Genomic DNA, 25,569 nt, shown 5'->3' with positions numbered 1-25,569 from the left:
ACATGCACGGACACACAGACGAATGTGTATTGGTATGTTATCTCAGTAGCAGTTCATCATGGTTGAGAGTGAGTAGATGGTGAGCAGTTCAACTCTACCTCTACTCTGCTGCCTTAGTGTGCTCTGTCTCTGCCTCCACTCTGTTGCCCCATTATGCCCTGCCTCTATATCCTGGTCTGCCTCAGCATGCTCTACCTCCTGGTCTAGACTATACATACTTTTCCACTGCATGGTACTGTACCAATTCGACTCAACTTTTTCTGGTTTTCCATCAGGCAAATCTGGTACCTTGTTCCTGGTACTTGGTACCTCCATCTATGTTTCAAACTGCCTGAGGCAATACCCAACCAACAAACCGGCAGTTTCAAGCAGCTTTGCAATGACGACTAGCTACATTTTTCAGGAGTTACTATCTGCAGTGCAAAACAAAATACCTGAAACGAGTCATGCATTGGAAAAGCAGCTTGAGTCTGATGCCTGAGAGCTATTTCTCCCTTTCTCTGTCATGCCGCTTGACATTTCTACCGGTATAAACCCCTGCTTTCTCCCCGTCTCCCCTACCTCTCTCATCCCTAACCCAAACTCCTCACCCCGAACCTCACCCTCAACCTCGACCCCTCACCTACAGTTTATCCAGACAAACATGGGAGCAATCACATAAGAATGGAGCTTGGAAAAAGCTCGTTTGAGCCTTTGAAATATTCTCGAAATGTCTTTTGGGATAAAGACTGGGAGTAATGGTACAGCAGGGATTCACTGATAGCACAAGGAGGGGACGGAGGCCTGCAAGCCATCTCTCTCTCTCTCTGTTGTCACGCACAAAGATTAAAGTACAAACAGCGTCTGGAATGTGGTGCTGATATACAAAGGGCCCAGGATTATCATCCAGCACAGATGAGAGCCAGCGGAGATAACCAGGGACTAGGGAGGGAATGTGATAAATCCATATTCACACGCGCAGCTCCGCGTTTGACGCTAACGTGTTCTGCCTGCGTGGCTGCGAAGCGCAGGGGGGAGGGAACTCACACGTCGCTCTGGTGGGTGTACACCCTGTCGAACAGAGCCTCGGGGGCCATCCACTTCACAGGCAGACGACCCTGCGGAAACACAACAGCAGCGTCAGCACAACCTGCCCAAGAGACCAGGCCACGCCAGACCAGGCCAGGCCAGGCCAGGCCAGGCCAGGCCAGGCCAGACCAGGCCAGGTACTGAGATTCAAGGTAGTGAGGTGGTCTGTGTCTGTCAGTGGAGGTTGGGGAGCAGGTGGAGACTTACGTTGGTGGTCTTCTTGTAGTAGTCTATGTTATGCACGTCTCTGGCCAAGCCGAAGTCAGCAATTTTCATGATGTTGTCCTCCGTCACCAGAACATTCCTGGCCGCCAGGTCTCTATGGATACACTGATGACACCCAACACAGACGTCTCAACCGACTTGTCTAACGAGTGGTGTCCAGGTGAGTGTTCAGTTACTCTCTTACACGTGTGTGTTGGTGCATGTGTGTGTGCAAGTAACTGGTTGGCGCATGTGTGTGTGTGTGTGTACCTTCTGCGAGGCCAGGTATTCCATTCCCCGGGCCACCTGGTAGGCGCAGGAGACCAGGTCCTTGAAGGTGAGCTGCTCCTCGGGAATCTTGCAGGTATCGAAGGAGTAGGAGTAGTCCATACCAGGGGGGCGGCGGGCACGCAGGTACTCCCTCAGGTTCCCCTTGGAGGCGTACTCCACCAGCACATACAGGGGTCCTGCACACACACACACACACACAAACCAACGCACAGGCATACACTGGTCACACACTGATATACACACACCAGTTTCACACTGGTACCTACAGGGCCCTGCACACCTACACACACCCACATCCCCCCCCCCCCACACACACACACACACACACACACACACACACACACACACTTCAGCCCGTCAGCTCACCGTCCTGTGTGCATGCCCCCAGCAGGTTGATGATATTCTTGTGCTTCCCAATCATCTTCATCATCTCCATCTCCGATACCAGATCGGACAGGTCCTTATCACTGGCATCATCTGGAGAGAGCGGCCGAATGTGAAAGAGAGAGAAGAACAGGCTATATTGAAGAATGCTCTGACATTGAAGATCTTTAACCATTGCTACAGTAAATAGTTAGCCTGGACTCCTGGCCCGGCCCTGACTCTAGGCGTCCTGACAAACCTTTCAGCATCTTCACAGCAACAGTGAGCGGCTTGTTGGGTTTCTCCTTGTCGATGCCGATGGCCTCGGCCATCACCACCTGGCCAAAGCAGCCCTCCCCCAGGGGCTTGCCCAGGGTCAGCCTGCAACACAGCAGCTCAGGCTCGCTCAACACACTCACTGCTTATTTATTGAGCTGACACTTTTACCCAAAGTGTCATGCAAATCCCAAACGCTGCGTCAATCACCAAGTCGTTCAACACACCAACACCCAGCCATGCTCTCTGCTGCATCGAAGGACATCTCCAAGCTCTCCGACTGCAGCAGAGTGGTTCTGGAGGGGTTGTGCAGCAGACATTCTCACCTGCTTCTGGAGAACTCCCACTTTGGGTCGGAGGGAAGCTCCAGCTCTGAGACGTGGGCCAGCATTGGTCCATCACTGGAAGACAGGCGGGCGATGCGGACCAATGGGGTGTTGGAATTCATGGAGGAGTTGGACTCCAAGGACACCTGCTTGGGTGCAAAACATAGACTGTTCTAGTTCCTGAAGAGAACTCAGACTGTTCTAGTTCCTGAAGAGAACTCAGACTGTTCTAGTTCCTGAAGAGAACTCAGACTGTTCTAGTTCCTGAAGAGAACATGTACAGAGACGGGGACAGAGAGAGGGGTGAGAGAGGAACAAAGAGAGGGAGGGAGTGAGGGATGAGAGACAGCAGGCTACTGGTATACTGTCTGGTTATTTCCATTGGCATAAAGTCCATGAAGAATGGACCACTTAGTCCACAACAGCAGAGTGTTTCTCTTAGAGCTGGGGTGTCGCTAGGGGCAGGAGAGTGACACCTCAACAGGGAGTGATAAGGGAGGAGGCTGGCAAGGGGAAGGAGGTGCAGGTGGGGGGGGGGGGCTGGGGGAGGTTGAGAAGATGCAGCTATTCATCAGTGAACTCTGTCTCTACTAGTCAGTTCTGGAGGCATCTACAACTCTGACTCCATTAATCATCCAGCTGGGGGGGCGGGGGGGGGTGTCCAACATGATGAAGAGCTTGCTCTGTTGTTGTCAACCAGGTCTCCATCTTCTATGTCCAGAAGGTTCTGGAAACGGACGTGTCCACTCGCACCCCCTGATGTATGCTACCCCCCCTCCCCGTCTTCTCTACTGGGGCGACAGGAAAACGCAGGAGAAAAACTCCAGATGGGATTTCAGAGAGATGAAAGTCAGACATACCAACTGCTTTTATGCTAGATTTAGTCAGAGTTATGAAAACCTTCCCAAGGCACAAAGGAATTAGGAGAAACAAGGACCTGGGTAGGAAGTGTTACGGCCATACAAGTCATGAAACACGTTTCACACTGACCTCAGCATAGGGTGCAGGCTGAGCATGAGTGTGCATCTCTCCTTGTGTATCTCTCAGTGTGTATAACTCAGTGTGTAAACGCATACTATTGCTGAATTATAAATGATGATTGCATCAAATAAGTTATTACATCACTGCATAGGAGGCAGAGAGGGAGAGAGGAAGAGAGAGAAAGAGAGAGAGAGAGAGAGAGAGAGAGAGGAAGAGAGAGAGAGGAAGGAAGATAGTGTTTGAAGGAACCTTGTATCTACTTTCTGTTACCTGTCTCTTGAGGGGGAACTTGGAGAGCTTCTGTACAGGCGGGGTGGGCGGGGTCTTCTGGGTGGCCATCCTCATGCGACACAGGATGATGATGACCACGGCCAGGATGAAGAGCACGCAGCCCGTCACGTAGATCAGGATGTCGGCGTAGTCATCCTCCCTGTCTGGATCCTCATCCGGGGCTGGGGGGAGGAGAGGGGGGCATGAGGGGAGGAGAGGGGGAGGAGGGGGGAGGAGAGGGGGGCAGGGGGGAGGAGGGGGGAGGAGGGAGGAGGGGGGAGGAGAGGGGGGCAGGGGACAGGAGGGGGGAGGAGAGGGGAGGAGGGGGGAGGAGAGGGGAGGAGAGGGGGGCAGGGGGGAGGAGGGGGGAGGAGGGGGGAGGAGAGGGGGGCAGGAGGGGATTAGGGGGGGGGAGGAGAGGGGGGCAGGGGGGCAGGGGGAGGGAAGAACAGGTTTGGCTCACACGCTATCATCACTGTTCTGAGCTCGATCAGATTAGCCAGAGGGCCGTGTGGATTGAAACCATGATAAAGAGTGGAAAAGTTACATTTGGCTGAGTCAGTCGGTACCGTAGGAGGACTGACTGTTCTGAGAGGCTTCCCTCACTGCAAACAATAATAAGGTACACTGGAGTTGGCAAAGCCTGTGCTTTCAGTTGGAAAGTCTTCAATTATGTAATCACTGCTTTCTCCTGTAGGTAAATATACCGAAACTGTAGTGCACCTCTCTCTAGAGAGACACACGAAACCTCAACAGATTTAAAGCTTTCTTCTGAGCTGGTCTGAACAGACTTACAAATAAAGAACAATGGCGTGCTAACAGCTAACAACACTGGCTCGGAGGCTGACTGGCAGGGAGTAGTAACCCAGTCTGACAGACAGAACTGCTGTTCAGGACAGTCCAGCAGATTGTGTAAAATACAAATCCTACAGTATTTTGTTAATATATGATTCTATTTTGGGTTTATGCATGGTTTCAATACACCTTGATCCAATGGCACGACAATCAGAAGGACTAGATGAGTGATTATAGAGCCCAGAGAAGCAGAGGAGAGATGTGTGTACCTGGCACCAGAGTGAGAAGGAGAGAGAGTGAGAGAGAGGTGTGTACCTGGAAGCAGAGATAGAAGGAAAGAGAGAGACAGCGAGCAAGAGAGAGAGAAAGAGAGAGCGTGAGAGAGAGGTGTGTACCTGGAAGCAGAGATAGGAGGAGAGAGAAACAGAGAGAGAGAGAGAGGTGTGTTCTTGGAAGCAGAGATAGAAGGAGAGAGAGAAACAGAGAGAGAGAGAGAGAGAGAGAGAGAGAGAGAGAGAGAGAGAGAGAGAGAGAGAGAGAGAGAGACAGCGAGAGAGAGAGAGAGAGAGAGGTGTGTACCTGGCAGCACAGTCAGCCAGGCAGAATGGTGAGTAAAGCCTATTGAGTTGCCCGCTAGACAGGTGTACTGGCCTGCGTCCTCGAGGGACACATTGGTCAGGAAGAGAACCTCTAGCTCCTTATCAGTAGTGTTGATACCAGCAGTCTGTAGAGAGAGGGGCAGGAGACATGGGGGAGACGGGGGAGAGACACAGGGGAGAGACAGGGGAGAGATTTCATATACCCAAAGGTCCAGTCGGAATCACCACCACCACCACCTGGAGTAGGAGAGGAAGGGGGGCAGGGCACGTGGATGGCGCTCCATGTGCCCCCCCCCCCCCCTTATGTGACATCACCACCACCTGAGAAGTGACACCGAAACAGAGAGGTCCCTCCACCAGAACGACTGTCACCAGATCACCACTGTCACCACACTGGGAGGGGGGGAGGGGCTGGGGCTGGGGCTGGGGCTGGGGCTGGGGCTGGGGCTGGGGCTGGGGCTGGGGCTGGGGCTGGGGCTGGAGCTGGGGCTGGGGCTGGAGCTGGGGTGAGGTCTCTGTGGTCTGGGAGGGGAGGGGGGTGGGGGCTGAAGGACATCCATGGCTGGTTCTCACAGCTCAGTAATGAACAGTGACATCCAGCCACAGCCATGAATCGAATGCTGCAGTCCTTCCTGTAGAGGTAGACTAATATGGCTGCACAAGGGGAGAAATCAATACCACTCTGTGTGTCCCCGTGTATCTGTGTGTGTGTATCTGTGTGTATGTGTGTGTGTGGCTGTGTATCTGGTGTATGTGTGCGTGTGTGTTTTTGAGGGCAGACTTTGGAAGTTCCTGCAGTAATTAGAGGCGTTATATTGTGTTTTGTATTGATCTGACAAGAAGGCAGGGGAAGGTAAATGGATGGGACATGCTAAACAACTGAGACACTTCTAGTCTCAGGCACTGTCCAAAATAGGACTTATCTAGCCAGCCAACCAGCCAGCCAGCCAGCCAGCCAGCCAGCCAGGCAGCCAGTCAACCTGTTAGCCAGTCAGCCAACCAGATATGGCAACCTGCCAGCCAAAAAGCTAGCCTACCAGCTAGCCAGCCAACCTGCAGTCAGCCAGCCAGTCAGCCAGTCATCCAGTCAGCCAGCCAGCCAGCCAGCCAGCCTGGGAACACAGGGCACTGTGAGCAGTGCAGGACAACAGAGGAGGGATCTGAGACAGGACGTTTTACCTGGTTGGTAGATCTTTAGCCAGAAGGCATTTTCTGACTTTCCTACAAAATTAGATGCTCGACACCAGTACTTCCCAGCGTCTCTCTCAGTCACATTGTACAGAGTCAACTGATCATGAGCCTCAGTCTCCTCACTCACTAGACTCTGCAAAGAAGGTTAAATAGCACAGTGAGCTGTGCTACGGACTGGTAGCACGCATGCTGTAGTCACACACACACTCACACCAACACACAATATACAAGCACACACACACACACAGACCCACAGACACACACCATGTACAAACGCTCACACACAGACACACACACACACACACGTTACAGAGCATAATGATCCCACGCAAGGAGGAAACATGACAGGAATGGTGATCAGAATCTAAAACCAGTTAAATAATGAAGCATGTACAGAGGTGGCCAGGTACAGTCTGCAGCACATTGAGGAGGAGAGGAGGGGCGAGCGAGCATCGTCCTGCAGGGGAACTGCAGCCTCTCTCTGCTCTCTGGCCTCGACACACATGCTTCACACTTTCCATTCATCTACATGTTATTCATACATTTCTTCAAAAAACATCCCCCCCAAACATTTTGTTCCACTCACTCACCCCCCGCTCCCGTCTCCCTGTTCCTCCCCCCTCCCCTCCCCCCTCCCCTCCCGTCTCCCTCTACCCACCCCCACTCCCCTCCTCTCTCGCTCTACCCACTCCTTCTGCCCGCTCCTCCCCTACTCCTATACCACACACGAGACAGGGCCTCAGAGGGCTGTGGTGAAGCATCTCACTAAATACTGTTTCAATTATGTGGGAGTTCGAAAATAGTGTGGAGCCGCGGTCTGGGCACCCGACGCTCTCTTCTCCTCTCTCCTCTCTCTCCCTCTCTTCTCCTCTCTCTTTTCTCTCTCTCTCTCATTCTGTCTCTCTCTTCACGCTCACTCTCTACTCTCTGCCTTTGTCTCTGTCTCTCTCCTCTCTCTTCTCCCCCCCCCTCTCTCTCTCTCTCTCTCTCTTGCCCTGCTGACTCTGCCCTTCCCTGCGTTCTTTCACTCCCCTCAGTTTTTCCATGGTTTTTCTCCGGTGCCTCGTCCCTCCTCCCCTCGCCTCCCCTCCTCCCTCCTCCGTCTTCAGACGGCGGCAGCAGCAGATGAGAGGCGGCGAGGCTGAGGAGGCGCTTAGCAAGCCGTCCCTGCCGCCACCACAGCAGTTAACTTAGCCCAAACCAGATGTTTACTGTTACTCCCTCGCTCCACAAAGAAAGACCAAATAAAAAAGCAAGACTTCTTTATTTCGATGGGAGTCTTCCTTGCTCAAATGAAATGTTTTTTTTTTTTTTTTACGTGTGGCTGGGTTAGGGGGTGTAGTCCCCGCAGAGGAATGCTTTCTAGGTTGATCTGTTCTAAAACACCAATCTGCTCTGTTCTCAAACACCCAGTCTGTTCTGTTCTCGAACACCAATCTGCTCAGTTCTAGAACACCAGTCTGCTGTGTTCTCGAACACCAGTCTGCTGTGTTCTAGAACACCAGTCTGCTGTGTTCTAGAACACCAGTCTGCTGTGGTCTAGAACACCAGTCCTCTGTACCAGCCCCTCACAGTCTCAGTTCTCAGCAACAGAACAACATAGACTGACTGTCTCAGTCCTCGTCCATCCTGGAGCGCAGGGTGACAGACATCCCCAATGGCCACTGCCCTAACCAGGCAGAGAGAGTGGACAGGTCTGGCGTTTCTGAGCATTGTGGGACTGAAGAGGCTTTTGGCCGGAGGTTGTGGCCACACCCACCTTGATGACGTTGACGTAGGGTGCTCCGTTGAGCCCAAAGCGACTGCCGTTCACCTCGATGTGCTTCAGCCACTGGATGTGGGGCTGGGCGTCGCTGTACACCTTGCAGTGGAACTCCACATCCCTGCCCAGAAACACCGTCTGATTGGCTGGCAGGCCTGCCTGGAGGATGGGCCTGTGGGGGGCACGTTCTGATTGGGCCAGAAGAAAAAGTTCATATCAATGGTTGAATCATTGCTTCATTCATATTTGATAAGCCTCTCTCTGTCTGTGCATATTTCGGAGCTCCAGAGCTGTTCCAACTACCCCCTCCTTCCCAGCAACCCCCTTCCCCCTCTCCCCTCCAGCCCCCCTCCTCACCCAGCAACCCCCTTCCCCCTCTCCCCTCCAGCCACCCTCCTCACCCAGGACATCCAGCTGGTAGGTGTAGTTGATGCTGCCCAGCTTGTTGTGCACCACGCAGGTGTAGTTGCCCGTGTCGGAGGGAACGGCACTCTCCATCACCAGACTCCACTGCTGGTGCCTCAGCTGCAGGGGGGGACGGGACAGGAAGGAGGGTTAGAACGGGCGTGATGCTCAATGCGTGCGTGGGTGGAGATGAAAGGGAGGAGAGAGAGAGAGAGAATCAGGGAAGGAGAGGGCAGAGGGAAGCAGAGAGGGAGGGAAGGGGAGACTTTAGGGAGAGAGGAAAGGAGAGAGGGATGGTACAGTCAGGGTGTGGGGTGTGGGGGTGTGGTCATGACCTAACAGAAAGTTCATGACCCCTAGGTGCTGCTCAACCGCAACAGACAGAATCCCCCGAGCACAGGTTAGCCTCTTCCTGAAAGATGCTGATTGGCTAGGTCAGTGGAGAGGTGGGGGCTGCTGCCACCTTCCAGCTGCTGACCCCTGCTGTGAAGGTCACATATTTGGGGACAGGAAGTGATGTCAGCAAGCTTTCAGGATGGAACAGTTCACCTCACCAACTCTGGAAACGGACCAGGAGCTCCTGGTGTTTTTACAAACTTTTAACATTTACCTCAAGTCACTGGCCAGTCACCCTTAATAATGTGTGTCATTGTGGGGAAAGAGGAACACTCTCTCTTTCTCTCTCTCTCTGTTTCTCCCGCTCACACACGTTCTGTCTCCACCTCTGTCTTACGCTCACTCTCTTGGATGCCCAAGTGGAAAATAATGGACCAATGTAAATATTATGCCTCAGTGTTTTTTTTTGTTGCAGTTGCATGGTAACATAGGCCAGGCTCAGCACATGCCTCAGCCTGCTGGCAAACCTCCCCCCCCCGTTCCCTCCTCCTCCTCCTCTCTTCCTCTTCTCTGCCCCTCCTTTTACCCCCCCCCCCGCCCCACACTTCTTCTCCTCTCCCCACAGACCCCCTCCCCCGGAGCCCCCCAACCCCCCGCACACGAGTCAAACTGGAGTCAGAGACCGTTCTCAGCAGCAACAGGAGGGCCTTGTGCTGTGGTAATGCTTCCCAGTGTGGGCGCGCGTGGGTGTGTGTGTGTCTGCGGACATGTGTATGTGCTGGAGAACCTGCGTGCGTGTGTGTGTGTGTGACTGAGTGTGTGTATGTGAAGCCAAAAATCTGAAAGGAGGCAATATTCTGGGAGTCTTTGTAGTGCACAGCCCATAACTCACCATGAGCACCGTATAACTAGGACACATAACTAAAGTAGAGACCTGAGGGTAACTCGGCAATGTTTTCATCCTAAATCTCCAGTCCATGGATGTCACTCGCGTCCACCTCTACAAACCCTTGTGGAATCAGCAGCCCACGTCTCTGAACGTGATAATCCCGGCCCCTCCGATCCTGACAGATTCCAAACAGCATTAACTTATTAAGGAGCTTACTCTCCCGCAGGGGGGTGGGGGTGTGGGGGGTGTGGGGGGTGTGGGGGGGGGGGGAGAACAGGGAGCGAGGCCAGGGGACCCCAGCCCCCCTCTAGACACAGGCAGCTCTGTTCTCTGGCTGAGGCAGGACCTCTCCAGCCAGCTCGCCAGATCCAGCCTGACCCATACCAGGATGTATGCACTTCAGCAAGCACTTTCATCCAAAGTGGCAAACAAGGGGGGATGTGAACCCGCAATTTCTTTACCTGCAGATAAATGATCTATCTAATGCTCTACCACTGAGCTATACCCATCCACGTGCTCTGCCACTGAGCTATTCTGACTAATGGTGACCTCCATGGAGACAGGAAACAGGTCGAGATCACCTTCTCATTAAGTCTTTCTCTCCTCTACTGATTCTCTACAGTATTTTCTATAAACACTATTTGTTGCTTTGAATAAAAGTGTCTACTAACGAATAAGATAACAAATGTGATTATACTTACTGTGCATATGGCGTATTATAAATACGCGTAAATATGGATTAAACATATGTATGGATTCAACTGTAAATGGAAACAGGGAGGTTGAACTGTGGAGAACGTGATATACAAATTGTGAAATGTGAAAATAATAAACTTCTAAAGTGAAACTGTGCCTACAGAAAGTCACAACTAATCAGGCAATCCACAAAGAGAATGCAGCGTCGAAAAAGTGCTTAAAGTATTAGAACATAACAGTTTTTAATCCAGTTTAAGCTTGACTTGGAAACCGAAGTGAAAAGTCAGTGAAACGTCTGAGACAGTGCTGACAGCATGGATTGTCTAACTGGTTCCGCCGCAGTTTAGCATGAAGACAAAACAGCCCTCGTGAGAGACAGGGCCGGTCTGAGACAGGCTGGGACCTCAGGGGCTGGGGACACTCCCTCCCCCCCGCCTCCCCCCACGCCCCCCCCATCCTCCCCCAGACTCCCTCCTCCTCCCCCCTCTCCCCCTCTCCCCACCTCACCCCCCTCATCCTCCCCCAGACTCTCTCCTCTTCCCCAGTCTCCCCACATCCTCCCTCTCCCCACCTCCCCCGGACTCCCTCCTCCTCCCCGCTACCAACTCCCCCCGTGAGATGCTAGATGCCCTGGGGTGCAGTGCTGACTCCCCCCAGCTAACTCCAGTAAACTGAACCATGAATCTGAAACCGCTCTGTGGGACCACACTGAGCCGAGGAGTGAACAATCAGGGCGGCGGGGGAGGAACACAGCAGTCACACCATCAACAAGGGAGAGTCACAAACGATTCCGTCACAGAGCACAGAATCAGCCCTTTTCAGGCACGGTGATAGAGACTTTAAAAGGCCATTGTGAAGCTGTCAGGGGGCAGACACACTCCTCCAGGGCCGCTGCCCCACCCTCCACCCCGCTGTGGAGGGTGGGGCAGAGGCATGTCAGAGGCCAGACAACCCCCACCCCCCCACACACACCTCACCCTCACCCCAAGGTCAACAGTGGGTGTGGGGATAGGATATTTTTTTTAACTGAGCCGTAGAGAGAGAGAGACAGAGAGAGAGAGAGAGAGAGAGAGAGAGAGAGAGAGAGAGAGAGAGAGAGAGAGAGAGAGAGAGAGAGAGAGAGAGAGAGAGAGAGGGTGGGTGGGGGGGTAACTTTACAGGCAGCTCCACATTCTGGGAGATGTCTTTATAAAGCTTCAGCACTACGGAGACACAGAGTCGGAGACGGACAGAAAGAGAGAGGGCGTAGAAAGAGGGGGGAGGCAGAGGGAGAGAGAGGCATAGAGAGAGAGAGAGAGAGAGAGAGAGAGAGAGAGAGAGAGAGAGAGAGAGAGAGAGAGAGAGAGAGAGAAGGAGGCAGAGGGAGGCAGAGGGAGACAAAAGAGATAGAGAGGGATAGGGTTTAAGAGGTTAAGAGACAAAGAGAGAGAGAGAGCGAGGCAGAGGGAGACAGAGAGGTAGAGAGGGAGAGACGGGGGAAAGAGAGAGAGACAGAGAGAGATAGAAAAGAGCTTGGTGTGCAATAAACAAACATTTCCAAAGTTCTATCACAAAGATCATTAACATGTCATTTTATTGTCACTTTGGCAATGTTTGCAACCTCATTTCATGCCTTATCAAGCCGTTTCTGGACCGCACCGAGAGAAAGAGAAAGAAAGGGGGAGGCAGGGGGAGACGGTGAGAGAGAAAGGGGACGAGGGAGAGCGACAGAGAGGAAGCAGAGAGCGAGCCGAGCGACAGCAAGCCGGTGGGGTGGTCAGGACCCACCTTGATGCCTCCCATCCGCAGCTCCCCTCTGAACTCCCGCCCGTTCTTCAGCCAGTGGATGTCGGGCGTGGGGTTCCCCGCCGCCGCACAGCGGAACTTGACCGTGTTGGCCGCGGGGATGGCCAGCAGCTTCTTCTCCATGCGTTCTGGTTTGGTCCAGTAGGGCGCCTCTGCTGAAGGGGCAGAGCAGAGCGGTCAGTGCTGCTGGTGCTAACTTCATGGAGACATGTTCCATTAAAGCTACAGTAGCGACGACGTAACGACATTGCAACACTTTACATCAAGGTTAACCATGCCACTACAAAGCAATACCAAGAGAAACAACATAGAAACAGTTTGGAGCTGCAGAGAGAGGGGGTTGACTGGACGTCATTGTTCTCTCTGGGGGCGTGGAGGGTTGAAGTGAGGCTCGGCATGGGAGTCAGAAACTGGAGGTGTGTGTGTGTGTTCAAAAAGTGAACTGACTCTATCTTGTCAGTGACAGAAACACAGCACATGTTGCAGAGGAGCAGCTGAGGGCTTGTCTGGGACTCCCCTGTTAGCTAAGAAGAACCAGCTGACACATAAACTCACCCCCCCCTCCACACACACACAAACTCTCTCTCTCACACACACACACACACACACCCCAACAACAGATTGACCAAATGTGTGGTCTTCCTTCGCTTGATTCAAAATAGCCCCCCACCCCCATCTCCACTGACACCTCTTTTCAGTCTCCCAGTTCTGCAGGCCCTGCCCCCTCCCCAAAGGCCCCACCCCCCTCCCCACAGTTCCCGCCCCCATCTCTACAGACACCCCCCACAGGAACTACCTCTGCAGATATCCCCCCTCTAATATAGCTATATTACCCCTCACCAAGGAAGTTAGTTGGATTACTCCTGCTTCCCTGGGGCAGTTAACTGTATTACCCCTTATTGGGGCAGTTAGCAGCATTACCCCTTATTAGGGCAGTTAGCAGTATTACTCCTCCTTCACTGGGGCAGTTAGCTCCATCTGGGCAGGGGAGTGGGGGCAGGACATCCCTCTGCTCAGCTGCCAGGGTAAACATACTTGCATAGCTCAGGAGCACAGCACAGATTACAGCCTGTTAACATTCCTGCCCCTGCTCTCAGACAAGTCCTGCAGACATCTGAAGACCCACTAGACCCCTAGAGATGCCCCTCCCAGACCCCCTACGAACCCCTACAGTCCCCCCCCCCGACCCCCCAGACCTCCTAGACCACTACAGACCCCCCCAGACCCCCAGACCACTGCACACACTCTCTGAACCCCCTAGACTACTACAACCCCCTTCTCCTGGCGAAGGAGTCTGGGAACCATCACCTGGCTGTGTTCTTATATTACACATGTCACACACATACACACGCAAGAGAGAGGGAGAGGGAAAGCGAGACAGATAGAAAGAGAGGGAGAGGCAGAGGGTGAAGAAAGGGGGAGAGAAAGAGAGGGAAAGGGAGAGGAAGAGAGAGAGAGAGCAGGAGAGAGAGAGAAAGAGAGAGAGAAATAGGAAGAGAGAGAAATAGGGAGCGAGAGAAATGGGGAGAGGAATAGAGAGAGAGGGAGATAGAGAAAAGGGGGAGAGAGAGAGAGAGAGAGAGAGAGAGAGAGAGAGAGAGAGGGAATGAAAAGCAGGGGGGGGTCGGACACCCAGAGGTATGAGCTCATGTGAGCAGCAGTCTGTCCCACTGAGGGCTTCATTAACCCGCTGACTAACCCCTGCACGACTCTCCTGCGGAAACTCTCCTCCTCCTCTCCTCCTCCCTCCTCTTCCCCCCTCCCCTCCCTATGTCCATCTCCTCCATAATCTCCCTCTCCTCCTCCGGTCCGCTCCCTTTCCCTCACCCTCTCTCCTCCTAGCACCCTCACCCTCTCCTCCACTCCACCTCACATCTTTCTCTCCCCCGCTCCCTCCCTGTCTCTCCCTCCTCCGTGCCTGCGGTGTGAGACCGTCCCAGGGTGTATGTGGAGTCGTTAGCCCAGGATTAGCAGACATAAGCAGCCGAGAGGTTTCGAATATGTGGTCTAATCCCTCTTCTCAGCTGGGAAGTAGAAGCTTAGTCATGAGGTAGACGTTCGTCCACACATAAACCCTCTGTCCCGGAGGCCGGCCTCCACAGCCTCCACGCTGCCCCACAGACCAAACACTCCACCTGGTTCAAAGACTCTGTTTGTATTCCATGAGAAGTAAGACGAGCCCTGTTCCTTGAGAATGAGACTGAACGCGAGTCACAGAGTCGAAGAGAGAACCCCTCCTTCAGAGCAGGAAGGCAGCCTGCTCGCGCAGCTGCGCCGCGAGGCCCGGCGAGCTGTCTCACAATGACGCGTAATGACGACATGAGAAATGAAGGAATGAAATGAAGGACACACCGTTTCCAGTACCTGCGTCTTCTGTGTCCCCGTCGTAGTCTTCATCGTCTCCAGACGCCAGAGAATCTGGAGAGAGGCAAGCAGAGCTTTAGTGCAGGAACACGGACAGCTACCGCAGCACTACAGCTCAGACAAACAGCTACCACAGCACTGTTAGGTACACAAACAGCTACCACAGCACTGTTAGGTACACAGACAGCTACCACAGCACTGTTAGGTACACAGACAGCTACCACAGCACTGTCAGGTACACAGACAGCTACCACAGCACTGTCAGGTACACAGACAGCTACCACAGCACTGTCAGGTACACAAACAGCTACCACAGCACTGTTAGGTACATAGACAGCTACCACAGCACTGTCAGGTACATAGACAGCTACCACAGCACTGTTAGGTACATAGACAGCTACCACAGCACTGTTAGGTACATAGACAGCTACCACAGCACTGTTAGGTACATAGACAGCTACCACAGCACTGTCAGGTACACAAACAGCTACCACAGCACTGTTAGGTACATAGACAGCTACCACAGCACTGTCAGGTACATAGACAGCTACCACAGCACTGTTAGGTACATAGACAGCTACCACAGCACTGTCAGGTACACAAACAGCTACCACAGCACTGTTAGGTACATAGACATCTACCACAGCACTGCAGCACAGTGATGGACGAGAACGAGCATACACAGATGTTTACTTTTAAAAAGCTGATTTAGAATGAGGGCGTCTTTCAGGAACTGCCTCAACATAACAACAACTGCAGCAGGATCTTTGAACACGACAACTAACAGAGGATCAAATGGGGTGTTCACGAGCAAGCAAGCACGCACACACGCAAACACACACACCCGCAAACACACGCACCCGCCCCCCCCCCAAGTCGGTTCACATTGACTGCGACCACTGAAAGCCCATGAATGACTCTACAGTTCTCCTCAACATTGCAGTGGCTAAATTGTTACACAAACATTTCCACAGCCGTTAGAAACCTTATTACCGCTGAAGCATTCCCAAAATGCACCTCTCCACATACACCCGCCCTCCACCCTTGACCACCTCCATCTTGTTTGCAGACGGGCAGTATGCTGCTGCATCACACAGTTGCTTCACAATGACAGGACCTTGTTTCAGGTTTAGTCCAGGAGGCTTGGTTAAGGCTCCCTCCCCACTCAGCTGCACCACCGTGGGTCTCCCAGCAGCCCTGTCCACCCTACAAGGTCCACATGCAGGAGGGAGCTCCCTGCTTCACTGGGAACCGTGTGTCAACACCAAGGGGCACAGACAGAAAGACTTTGTGACATGATTCTATTGCAATCTCACTAAACAAAATGGAATACCACACTCTAAGCTATTTATATAGCCTACTATACTCTAAAACTTAACATTTTGCATTTTAATCATTTATCTTAAGCAACAAACCTATTGATACCTATGCTGTATTTGGATACTATTTACTAAACTCAAACTTGAAGCCCTGTACTGTGTTCTAGACTCTCAAATCCACTGGATCCTTCAACACCACACATTGACTAAACCACTTCACAATTCGCAGTGTGTGTTTGTGTGTGTCCAGCTCTGTTCTGACGCGCAGCAAACACACGTGTGCTCCAGAGAACTCTCTCGTTCCCGGCCACCCATCTGTTTCCAATGACGGAGCGTTTCAAGATAATTGCTTTGTAATTAGTTGTCAATAACAAGCTCAGCTGGTGTCCATGAGTCAGACCCAAGCTACCGTTTACACCCCTGTGACCCCCAGGCCCCCCTCTCCCAGTCTCTAACCCCTTCCCCCCAACCCCCAGCCCCCAGAACCCAGCCCACTAACCAAGCTTAAGTTTAAGCTTTCTCGGAACAAATAGACCTTCTGTCAGAAGACGGTGGAGTGTTCACGTCAACACATCTCCTCTGGGTCTCTGACCAGCAGGACCAGACAAGCCTCTCTGAGAACGCTCCCGAGGCCAAACTTATCACAGCTGTGAGACAGTGACGCGGAGAGAGAGGCAGAGAGAGAGGCAGGGAGAGAGGCAGAGAGAAAGGCAGAGAGAGATAGGGGTACAGAGAGGCAGAGAGAGAGGCAGAGAGATAGGGGTACAGAGATGCAGAGAGAGAGGCAGAGAGAGAGGCAGAGAGAGAGAGGCAGAGAGAAAAGCAGAGAGAGAGGCAGAGAGAGAGGCAGAGAGAGAGGCAGAGAGAGAGGCAGAGAGAGATATTGGTACAGAGAGGCAGAGAGAGAAACCGAAAGACATGTGGACCAGGGGACGGACAGAGAGGAGGAATGGAGAGATGGAGTGAACAGACAGAGTTGCCATGGGAACCGCTGTTGTACCTCACCTGTCACTCTGAGGGTGTAGTTGCTGAGTAAGACGTTGCCGTGGGCGTTGCCGTGGGCGAGCCTGCATGAGTACACGCCAGCGTCCGCGTACGAGACGTTGATGATGCGCAACACGCGCTGGCGCAGACTTGTGCGGTTGCTAGGCAACACCACGGCGCCGTCCTTGAACCAGACAATTGGCTGCGTGGGGCTGTCAGGGTCACATGACAGCTCCAGGACTTCCCCCAGCGCCCCAACCACGTCCTCCAGGAAGGCCGTTTCACTGGACACAGAGTCTGCACAAACAGAACAAAGAAGGAGCTGAAACATGTTCACCTGGACACAAACAGACTGTCTTTTTACTCCCTACATTCCTCCCTCCTCTCTTCCTGCCTCTCCCCTCCTCTGTCCATGGAGAGAGAAGGGGAGAGGAGATGAGAGGAACTGAGAGGAGAGGAGTGGAAGAGATGAGAGGAGAGCAGAACAGAAGTGAGGAGCTGAGAGGAGAAGTTGGAGTCAGATCTCTGTCAGACACTCCAGACAAGACAATCTTGGAGGGGAATGCATTATAAGTGGTATGAATTATAGATAGGCTTCTTTCAGTGAGCCTGCTACTCGGGGCAACAATGACATACACACACACACACACACACTCCACTACACAGACACGCAGTCACAACACACACAGAGCAAAGAGCAAAGACAGAACTGCATAGTATTCTCACACACAACATCAATTCCAAACAGATCTTTGAAATACAATCCCGATGTTAAATATGCCGTCAACATGGCCACCTGGCCTCCTACTAACCCGCCATGTGCCTCAGATATTTATAGTCTACGTTCACAGAAAGCCCATTCAGGAAAACCCAGCAGCCGAGTGTTCAAACCTGTATGAGTTACCATGCCTCTCCATGCTCTCAGAGAGAGAGAAAGAGAGAGAGAGAGAGAAACAGCTCTTAGAATACCCTGAAACATGTCACATGTGGGGGAGCTTGACTTTATAGAGCTGATGTAGGGATCTCCAGAGGGCTGTTTCCCTCCCTCAACCCACTGCCCTGAACACCAGCATTCAGACTGGCGATTTGTTGATGTAAGACGTGTGTTTCCTCAGGACTCCACGCTGTTCCCTCCTGACTGTTGGAGGAGACAAGGAAAGGAGTGCTGGATTACACATTCTAACAGAGAATTAGGAGCAAATCCTTTTTGTGAATGAAGTTACTCCTGGAGTTTTTCTACTGAGATGTTAGTATTGTTCACTGTGCCTAAGTAGCTGAGATGTAGTTACTTTCCTCTGTCCCTGGTAAACACAGACCAATCTGTGATTCTGACCACCGGAATACTGTTAGACCTATGCACTCCTGATCCTTGATGATCTGATGTACTTTCTATAAGCACTATTTGTGTGTAGCTCCGGATAATGAAGAATCTTCAAATCATCTTTGAAATGAACGAGAATGTGAAACTGTGGTAACGGCAGCAGAGACACATCTCGATGACGGAGGAGAGAGGGGCGTCCCAGAGCAGCTGAGACCCAGAGCCACGCTCACTCTCCACGTCAATCAGCCTGAGGACACGAGGCAGGGAGATCAATCCCGTTGTCTCGTCTGTGACTTGTTGACAATGTTTGATGTCTGGTTCAAATCCAATTCTGCCCATTCTCCTTGATGTCCTCCTTCACCTCTTTACCTCCTCTCCTCCTCCCTCCTCCACCTCCACCTCCTCCTCCCTCTCCTCCTCCTCCATCTCTACCAATCCTACTTTTTGGTTGATATCGATGTTTTTACAGTCAAAACTCCAGCATCACGCGGGAGCCTTCAGACACTACAGGGGCCAGCAGCAAGTAATGTTCTCCTTTATGTGTGTGTCAGTATGGATGTGCGTGGGTGTGTTTATGTCAGAGTGTGTGTGTGTGTGTGTGTGTATAGGCCAAGTGTATAGTCTCCATGGCCACTTCATAAATCAGTGAGAGCCCTGACCTCTGAGGCCCTCCCCCTCAGCTCTCTATCAAAACAAACAGCCTTCAGAACACCGTAAGACACGCAGAGCAGTGTTAGGCTGGACGGGAACACATCGCTACACATCCCATCTTCTCAGAGTCAGAGGAGGAGGTTTATTTATCCAATCCACTGCTGAGGATGAAAAGAGCTCTTTATGTGCCCGCCTCCTCTGCCTCGGTCTCTCTGCCTCTGTGTGACTCTCTCTCTCTGCCTCTGTGTGTCTCTCTCTCTCTGCCTCTGTGTGACTCTCTCTCTCTGCCTCTGTGTGACTCTCTCTCTCTGCCTCTGTATGTCTCTCTCTCTCTATGCCTCTGTGTGTGTCTCTCTTTCTCTGCCTCTGTGTGTCTCTCTCTCTCTGCCTCTCTTTCTCCTCTTCATCCTTTGTCTGCTCTGCCTTCCTCTACCTGCCTGCCTGCCTGCCTGCCTGCCTGCCTGCCTGCCTGCCTGCCTGCCTGCCTGTCTGCCTGTCTGTCTGCCTGTCTGCCTGTCTGTCTGTCTGTCTGTCATCCTGTGTGAGTCAGCAGAGTTGCTGTGCTGTGTCCTGGCTGTGTGGGCGTGTTGTGCCTCCCAGGTGTGACCCACCCAGCCTCACCAGTGCTGCTCCATTGACTTGTATTCTGCCAGGACGGACAGACAGCCTGTGTGGCAGATCTGGAGGGGTTTGTCTTCACTAACACCAGGTGTCCTTAAGAAACATTTCAGTGTTTCAGAGTTTGCCAGCCGCCCACCGCTGTGCTGAAGCAGTATTATGTGCTTGTTAGTGTCAGCTGTGATGCAACGCCAGCGCAGGTTCAAACAAGTTGCCAGGCGGAACCAGCCGGAAAAACCAGCTATCACTTGGAGTGTACCAGAGGGAGAAACACACGTGCAAGCACAGGACTCTGCAGAGGCATGTGGGGGGTGTGTGTGTGGGGTGTCTGTGTGTGTGTGGGGGGGTGTGTGTGTGGGGCGGGGGGCTTATTGATAGAGTGTGTGTGTGGGGGGGGGGGTAATTGAGTGTGTATGTGTGTGGGGGAGGGGCTTATTGAGAGTGTGTGTGTGTGTGTGTGTGTTTTGGGTGCTTATTGAGAGTGTGTGTGTTTGGGTGGGCTTATTGAGAGTGTGTGTGTGTGGGGAGGGGGTACATTTGTCTTCATCACGCTCCCCCTCCCTCTCTGCTCTGCTGAGGTAGTGATCCTGTCCTGCAGCCTCCAGCCGGCACCAGGACAGCTGACACGCCCACAGACTACTGGATATCTCTTCTGGTGACTACCTGGCTGGTGAGGCGTTTTCACCTCTGTCATGGGCCATTTGAGTTGGGTGGTTTTACACCTCACAGCTGGCATCCACCTCATTAAGAAGAGACTTTTCTTCAAAGCAACAGACCCACGGTGCGTAAAGAAACCTAGAGCCCTCTTAACTGTGCATATCTCCGATTTCGAACATTTACGAATGCACGTCGTCAACAAGGATCGCATTGGAAGGTCAGTAAACGCACACAGTAGAGACACTGGAAGGTCGGTGGGGACGTGCTGGATATGCGGTGTTGACGATGTGATGTTTGTCTGCAACCTGCAGCAGGGTGAGAGCAGCAGTGAGCAGGGGGCTAGCAGCCATGGCTACGTGCTGGCAGTAACTCAGCAACAGAGACAGAGAGGAGCTGTCTCCAGTCCTCCGCTGTCCGGACGCCCGCCCCCCCCTTCCTCCCCCCCCCCCTCCCCCCCCCCCCTCCCCCCTCCCCCCTCCCTCCCGACCCTCCATCCTATTCCTCCTCTTCTGTTTCCTCTCTGACAGGGTCCTGCTGCCAGCCGCTTGGCACACTCTACACCCCCCGCCCCCTCGCCACCACCCCTACCATCCCCCCAACTCCCCCGCACGCCCGCAACACCCCCGACTCTCTGCACCCCCACCATACCCCCACAGCCCCCCCTTCCCACTCGCCAACACTCCGCACCCACCCTCCTCCCCCTTCTAAGCAGCCCCTCCCCCCCTTCAGTGCCAAACCCCCCCCCCCCCCCCTCACAACACCGCCGGGTCATGTGACCTTCAAACAGGATCCGCCACCCCCACCTTAAGAGCACATTAGTGTCTCTCCAGTTCACAGCTCTGCTGGTTGTAAATCCTGGTCTCCCTGGAAAGGCTCTCCTCTTTTTACTCCTTCTCTCTTTGAAACTCGGCAGAAAAACCCTAATCTCTGTTTAATATGGCCGGATGCAAGCGCTCTGGACAATGTGGCTAATCTGGGCCGGGCTGACAACCGCACACCAACCCTGTTTGCCAGAAGGAGAGGGAGAAGAGGGAGGAGAGGGAGGAGAGGGAGGGGGAGTGGAGAGGAGAGGAGAAAGAAGGGGAGATGGAGGAGAGGAAAAGGAGGAGGAGACGGAGGAGGGAGGAGAGAGAGAAGAACAGGAGTTGGAAGGAGGGGCAGAGGGAGGAAAGGATGAGGAGGATGGGGGGCTGAAAGGAGTGACAGCTCAGCACAGATCAAGGGAGAGTTGGAGGGAGTGAGGTTGTGTGCTTGTTGGCTCTGTTCTTTATTGCGTTAAGCCGCACTTCATCAAAAGGCCCCCAAAATGTAGTAAGAGATAGAGGTTGGCTTCAAACACCCCACTGTGCCCCCCCTCCGCACCATGCCCCCCCCCCCCTTCGCACCCTGCCCCCCCTCACTCCTTTCCTCTGCTTGGCTGCGCTAACAAGCATCGGAAGCTACTGTACATTCAGAGCAGTTTGGCAGAGGTACATGGCTCTCCCACACACTTCCCCTCTCCCCCCCCCACACACTCCCCCCCCCCCCCACACACACACACACACTCCAAGTGTCGGAAGGGGCCGGGTTTAGTCCATGGTAATTGTCATTCCAAAGACGAACTGGCCTAGTTTCAATTCAAGACACAAGTGTAAGAGAGGGTCTCACAAAGACAGGGCTGTAAAGTGTGTGAGTCTGACATCATCACTCGTCCACGACAATACACCGTCATGAAGGAGAGGGTGCTGTGTCGTAGGAGGGAGGGAGAAGTGGAGGTGTAGGAGGGAGGGAGGAGAGGAGGGGAGGAGGGAGGGAGGAATGGAGGTGTGGGAGGGAGGGAGGAGAAGAGGGGAGGTGTAGGAGGGAGGGAGGAGTGGAGGTGTAGGAGGGAGGGAGGGAGGAAAGGAAGTGGATGAGGGAGGGAGGAGAGGAGGTGTAGGAGGGAGGGAGGGAGGAAAGGAAGTGGATGAGGGAGGGAGGAGAGGAGGTGGAGGAGGGAGGGAGGGAGGGAGGGAGGGAGGGAGGGAGGGAGGGAGGGAGGGAGGGAGGGAGGGAGGGAGGAGATGGAGGAGGGAGGGAGGAGAGGAGGCATAGGAGGGAGGAGAGGAGGTGGAGGAGGGAGGGAGGGAGGAGAGGAGGTGGAGGAGGGAGGGATGAGTCTCAGAAAAATGTTGCCGTTTGACCTCCCCCGACCCCTCTGACCTTGCACTGACCTGTGGGTGGGACTAGCCCCCCACCTCCACCCACCCTGCCCCCCCGCCAGGGGGGACACTGTTGAACAGAGACATCAAAGTCCCAGGCCCTTCCAGTCCGGCTCCATTCCCTCCCAGCTACTGAGACAACAACATCAGCTCTCGTGATCAGGGGATGTGACCGTTTCCAACCACGCCACTAGACTCCCCCCGTACAACAACTGCAGAGACAAAAGCTGATTGTGTGTTTTTGTAGACTCTTTCATTAGTGACAATATTTGATCAAACTCTTTGTTCTACTTGATAAATATACTGTATGTTCTATTCTTTGTTGGTGGACACGGGGTAAAAGAAAAGAGATAAGAAAAGCTGCCAATAAAAAGGATTTAAATCCCAATGTGACCGAGACACAGCAGAGACACTGCTCTAATTCAAAAATAACATTCCACGGGAATTTCCTACAGGGTGACGTTAATATTTTGGGCGGACTCTGACTCAGTCAGGGCTGGCTGCAGGGTCTCTGTCCAGGAGCAGACTTCCATTACATCCATTACATCCAACACCAGAGTTTATTATCATAGCTCTCCTGGAAGAATAACACTGAAAGAGAGATGAAGGGGAGATGGAGGAGAGAGAGTAGGGAGATGGAGGAGAGATGGAGGAGAGATGGAGGAGAGATGGAGGATGTGTCAGCCTGCAAGAGAGAGAGAGAAAGTGGAAGAGAGGCAGAGGTAGAGTGAGGGAGAGAGCGACGGAGAGAAAGAGAGAGAGAAAGAGAGAGAGAGAGAGAGAGAGAGAGGGAGAGGGAGAGGGAGAGAGAGAGAGGAAGAGAGAGGAAGAAAGAGGAAGAGAGAGGAAGAGAGATGGCATCTGTTACCAATGGCAATGGAATGGAGACGTGCAACTTTCAATAAAAGCGCGTCACCCCAGTCGCTCACTGAGCAAATATTTATCCAGGTTAAACTGCCGCCTGCACACGTCTCTCTGACAGAACAGCAGCAGCCTTGTTCCCCTATCTGGAGGTGTCTGTTTGGTTCTGGAGGACCTGGAGTCAAGGTTCCCCAGCCAGCCAGCACACTCTCCCCCAGGTCTCCATCAACACTCACAGCTCAGGGGGGAACGTGTGCACGCATCTGTGTGTGTGCGTGTAGGTAAGTGTGCACGTGTGTGTGTGTGTGTGTAGGTAAGTGTGCACGCATCTGTGTGTGTGTAGGTAAGTGTGCACGTGGGTGTGAGTTGACGTTGAAGTGAGCATGCGTTTTTGTGCGTGCTGTATGTGCGTGTATGAGTGTGCGTATGTGTGTGTGCGCGTGTGTGTGTGTGTAAAGCAATACGCTGATTAAGTGAGATAGATAACTACCTCCACATAGTGTGTGTTGGGATCAAACACACAGACTGGCTGGAGGCTCCTCAGATGAGGGTGTGACAGACAACATGAAAGAGAAAAATAGAGATGTGTGTGTGTGTGTGAACACTGGAGGGAAAGAGCGGAGAAAAATCTGGAAACAAAGGAAGAGAGAGAGAGGGAACGCGAGAGAGAGAGAGAGAGAGAGAGAGAGAGAGAGAGAGAGAGAGAGAGAGAGAGAGAGAGAGGGAGAGAGAGAGAGAGAGAGTGGAGAGACAGAGGGTTGAGGGCAGATGACCAGGTGGTCCAGGGGAGTTAGAACAGAGCATCTATCTCTGTTTTAATCCATAATTCATAAAGTGACATGCAGTCTGTTTTCAAAGAGCAGTAATGAAGATTAGCTCCACAAGCCCTAGTCCTTCCATTCCAAATTCCTCCAGGCTCCCAGTCCTCCCAGTCCCAGGACCAGTCCCAGGACCAGAACACCCATGTGTATGAGTGTGTGTGTGTAAAGTTCTTCAATGTGTGTGTGTCCACGTCTGAGTGTGTGAGGAAGGTGGAGTCAGGGTGTCATCTGAACAGAGTGTGATTTAACCCCCCTCTTCACGGCACAACAAACTCTGCTGACATTTACACTGAGATAAGTGGATACCTTGGCCATAAATCACATACACACACAGACATACAAATGCACACTCACTTAAACGACCTACACACCACACACACACCTACACCCACACACCTGCACGCACACACACCCACACACACACCTACACACACACAACCTTCTGGAGCAGCATGGGTTCGGTTCACAGATTGGGATGGCATCTGTCAGTAAACGAGTCATTTCATCCCTGCTGTCCTCCATCTACACACATCCCAGCCCGGCCCCTCTAAACACAGTCCTGCTGGGGGCTTTGGGGAGAGACTGGCTACAGTTCCTATCACAGGGCCTCCACCACCATGAAGAGCAACAGGAGTCATACAAAAAAAACGAACATAATTCATATCAAGAAAACGTTTTTTGGAAGTGAGAATCCTAAGAGACAGCATTCAGCTCAAGATAACAACCAAACAGCACAAGACAAGAAGAAGACTGAAAGACACATGAAACAATGGATTTCAAAAAGGTTTGTACAGGTTTTGATAAAGCGAGAGGAAAAGAGAAAGAGAGAGAGAGGCAAAGGAAGGAGGAAGAGAGAGAGAGGAGAGGGGGGAGAGAGATGCAATGAGAGGCAGAGGGAGAGACAGAGAGAGACAGAGACAGAGACAGAGAGAGAGAGAGAGAGAGAGAGAGAGAGAGAGAGAGAGAGAGAGAGAGAGAGAGAGAGAGAGAGAGAGAGAGAGAGAGAGAGAGAGAGAGAGAGAGAGAGAGCAGAGCCTTCAGCTTCCACACATCCCTCAGTCACCAGCCTCTGACCACACAGCCTCCCTCTCTCTGTCACGTTCCACACACTTTTAATTGAGCAAAAGATTCAGTTTGGCGCGTATTTTGTGATTTATAGATAGATAGATAGATAGAGAGAGAGAGAAGCAGAGGGGCGTCGGGCGTCTTACCTGTGGGCAGGGTGGCGGGGATCCTGGCAGGAGAGACGGCGAGGGGGAGGATGAGGAGGAGGAGGGAGAGAGACAGACAGGTCATCACGGTAGACCTGCCAGGCTGAAGCAGAGCGACCCGGCCCGCCTCAAACATCGTCCGCACTCATGCCGTCCAGGAGAACAGCTCTGCTGGTACCAGAAGCTCCGATCCAGCCAACCGCTGGGCTGCCGAGTCCCAGGGACCTGAGACCCAGAGGGGAAGACACACGTCAGGAGGCCAGGTCTATAACAGCTGGGGACGGAGGCGGGGGGAAAACGAGAGCGCTCAACCTGATGTGTTCATCGAGCAGACGCTTTGAACCA

At 52.9% G+C, this 25,569-nt stretch overlaps 1 protein-coding gene across 1 annotated transcript in view; it reads right to left on the bottom strand.

The window, feature by feature from the left end:
- Positions 1–25,361, bottom strand: part of fgfr3 (fibroblast growth factor receptor 3) — a 29,961-nt gene extending 4,600 nt beyond the window's left edge. Inside the window, exons 1-14 of the mRNA XM_084673655.1 lie at positions 25,225–25,361; positions 16,926–17,201; positions 14,602–14,655; positions 12,220–12,389; positions 8,528–8,651; positions 8,124–8,314; positions 5,154–5,298; positions 3,780–3,961; positions 2,529–2,677; positions 2,186–2,307; positions 1,930–2,040; positions 1,543–1,739; positions 1,276–1,398; positions 1,027–1,097 (exon numbers count right to left, since the gene is read on the bottom strand). Coding sequence (XP_084529781.1) covers positions 1,027–1,097; positions 1,276–1,398; positions 1,543–1,739; positions 1,930–2,040; positions 2,186–2,307; positions 2,529–2,677; positions 3,780–3,961; positions 5,154–5,298; positions 8,124–8,314; positions 8,528–8,651; positions 12,220–12,389; positions 14,602–14,655; positions 16,926–17,201; positions 25,225–25,360 — 2,051 coding nt within the window. The 5' untranslated portion in view covers position 25,361. The remainder of the gene's footprint in view (positions 1–1,026; positions 1,098–1,275; positions 1,399–1,542; positions 1,740–1,929; positions 2,041–2,185; positions 2,308–2,528; positions 2,678–3,779; positions 3,962–5,153; positions 5,299–8,123; positions 8,315–8,527; positions 8,652–12,219; positions 12,390–14,601; positions 14,656–16,925; positions 17,202–25,224) is intronic.
- Positions 25,362–25,569: the final 208 nt, after the last annotated feature.

This window comes from Hypomesus nipponensis, chromosome 3, assembly GCF_054491055.1.
Source record: "Hypomesus nipponensis isolate SF chromosome 3, ASM5449105v1, whole genome shotgun sequence".
NCBI lineage: Eukaryota > Metazoa > Chordata > Actinopteri > Osmeriformes > Osmeridae > Hypomesus > Hypomesus nipponensis.
Note: the sequence above shows the minus strand (reverse complement) of the source record. Positions and strands in the feature narration are given on the sequence as shown.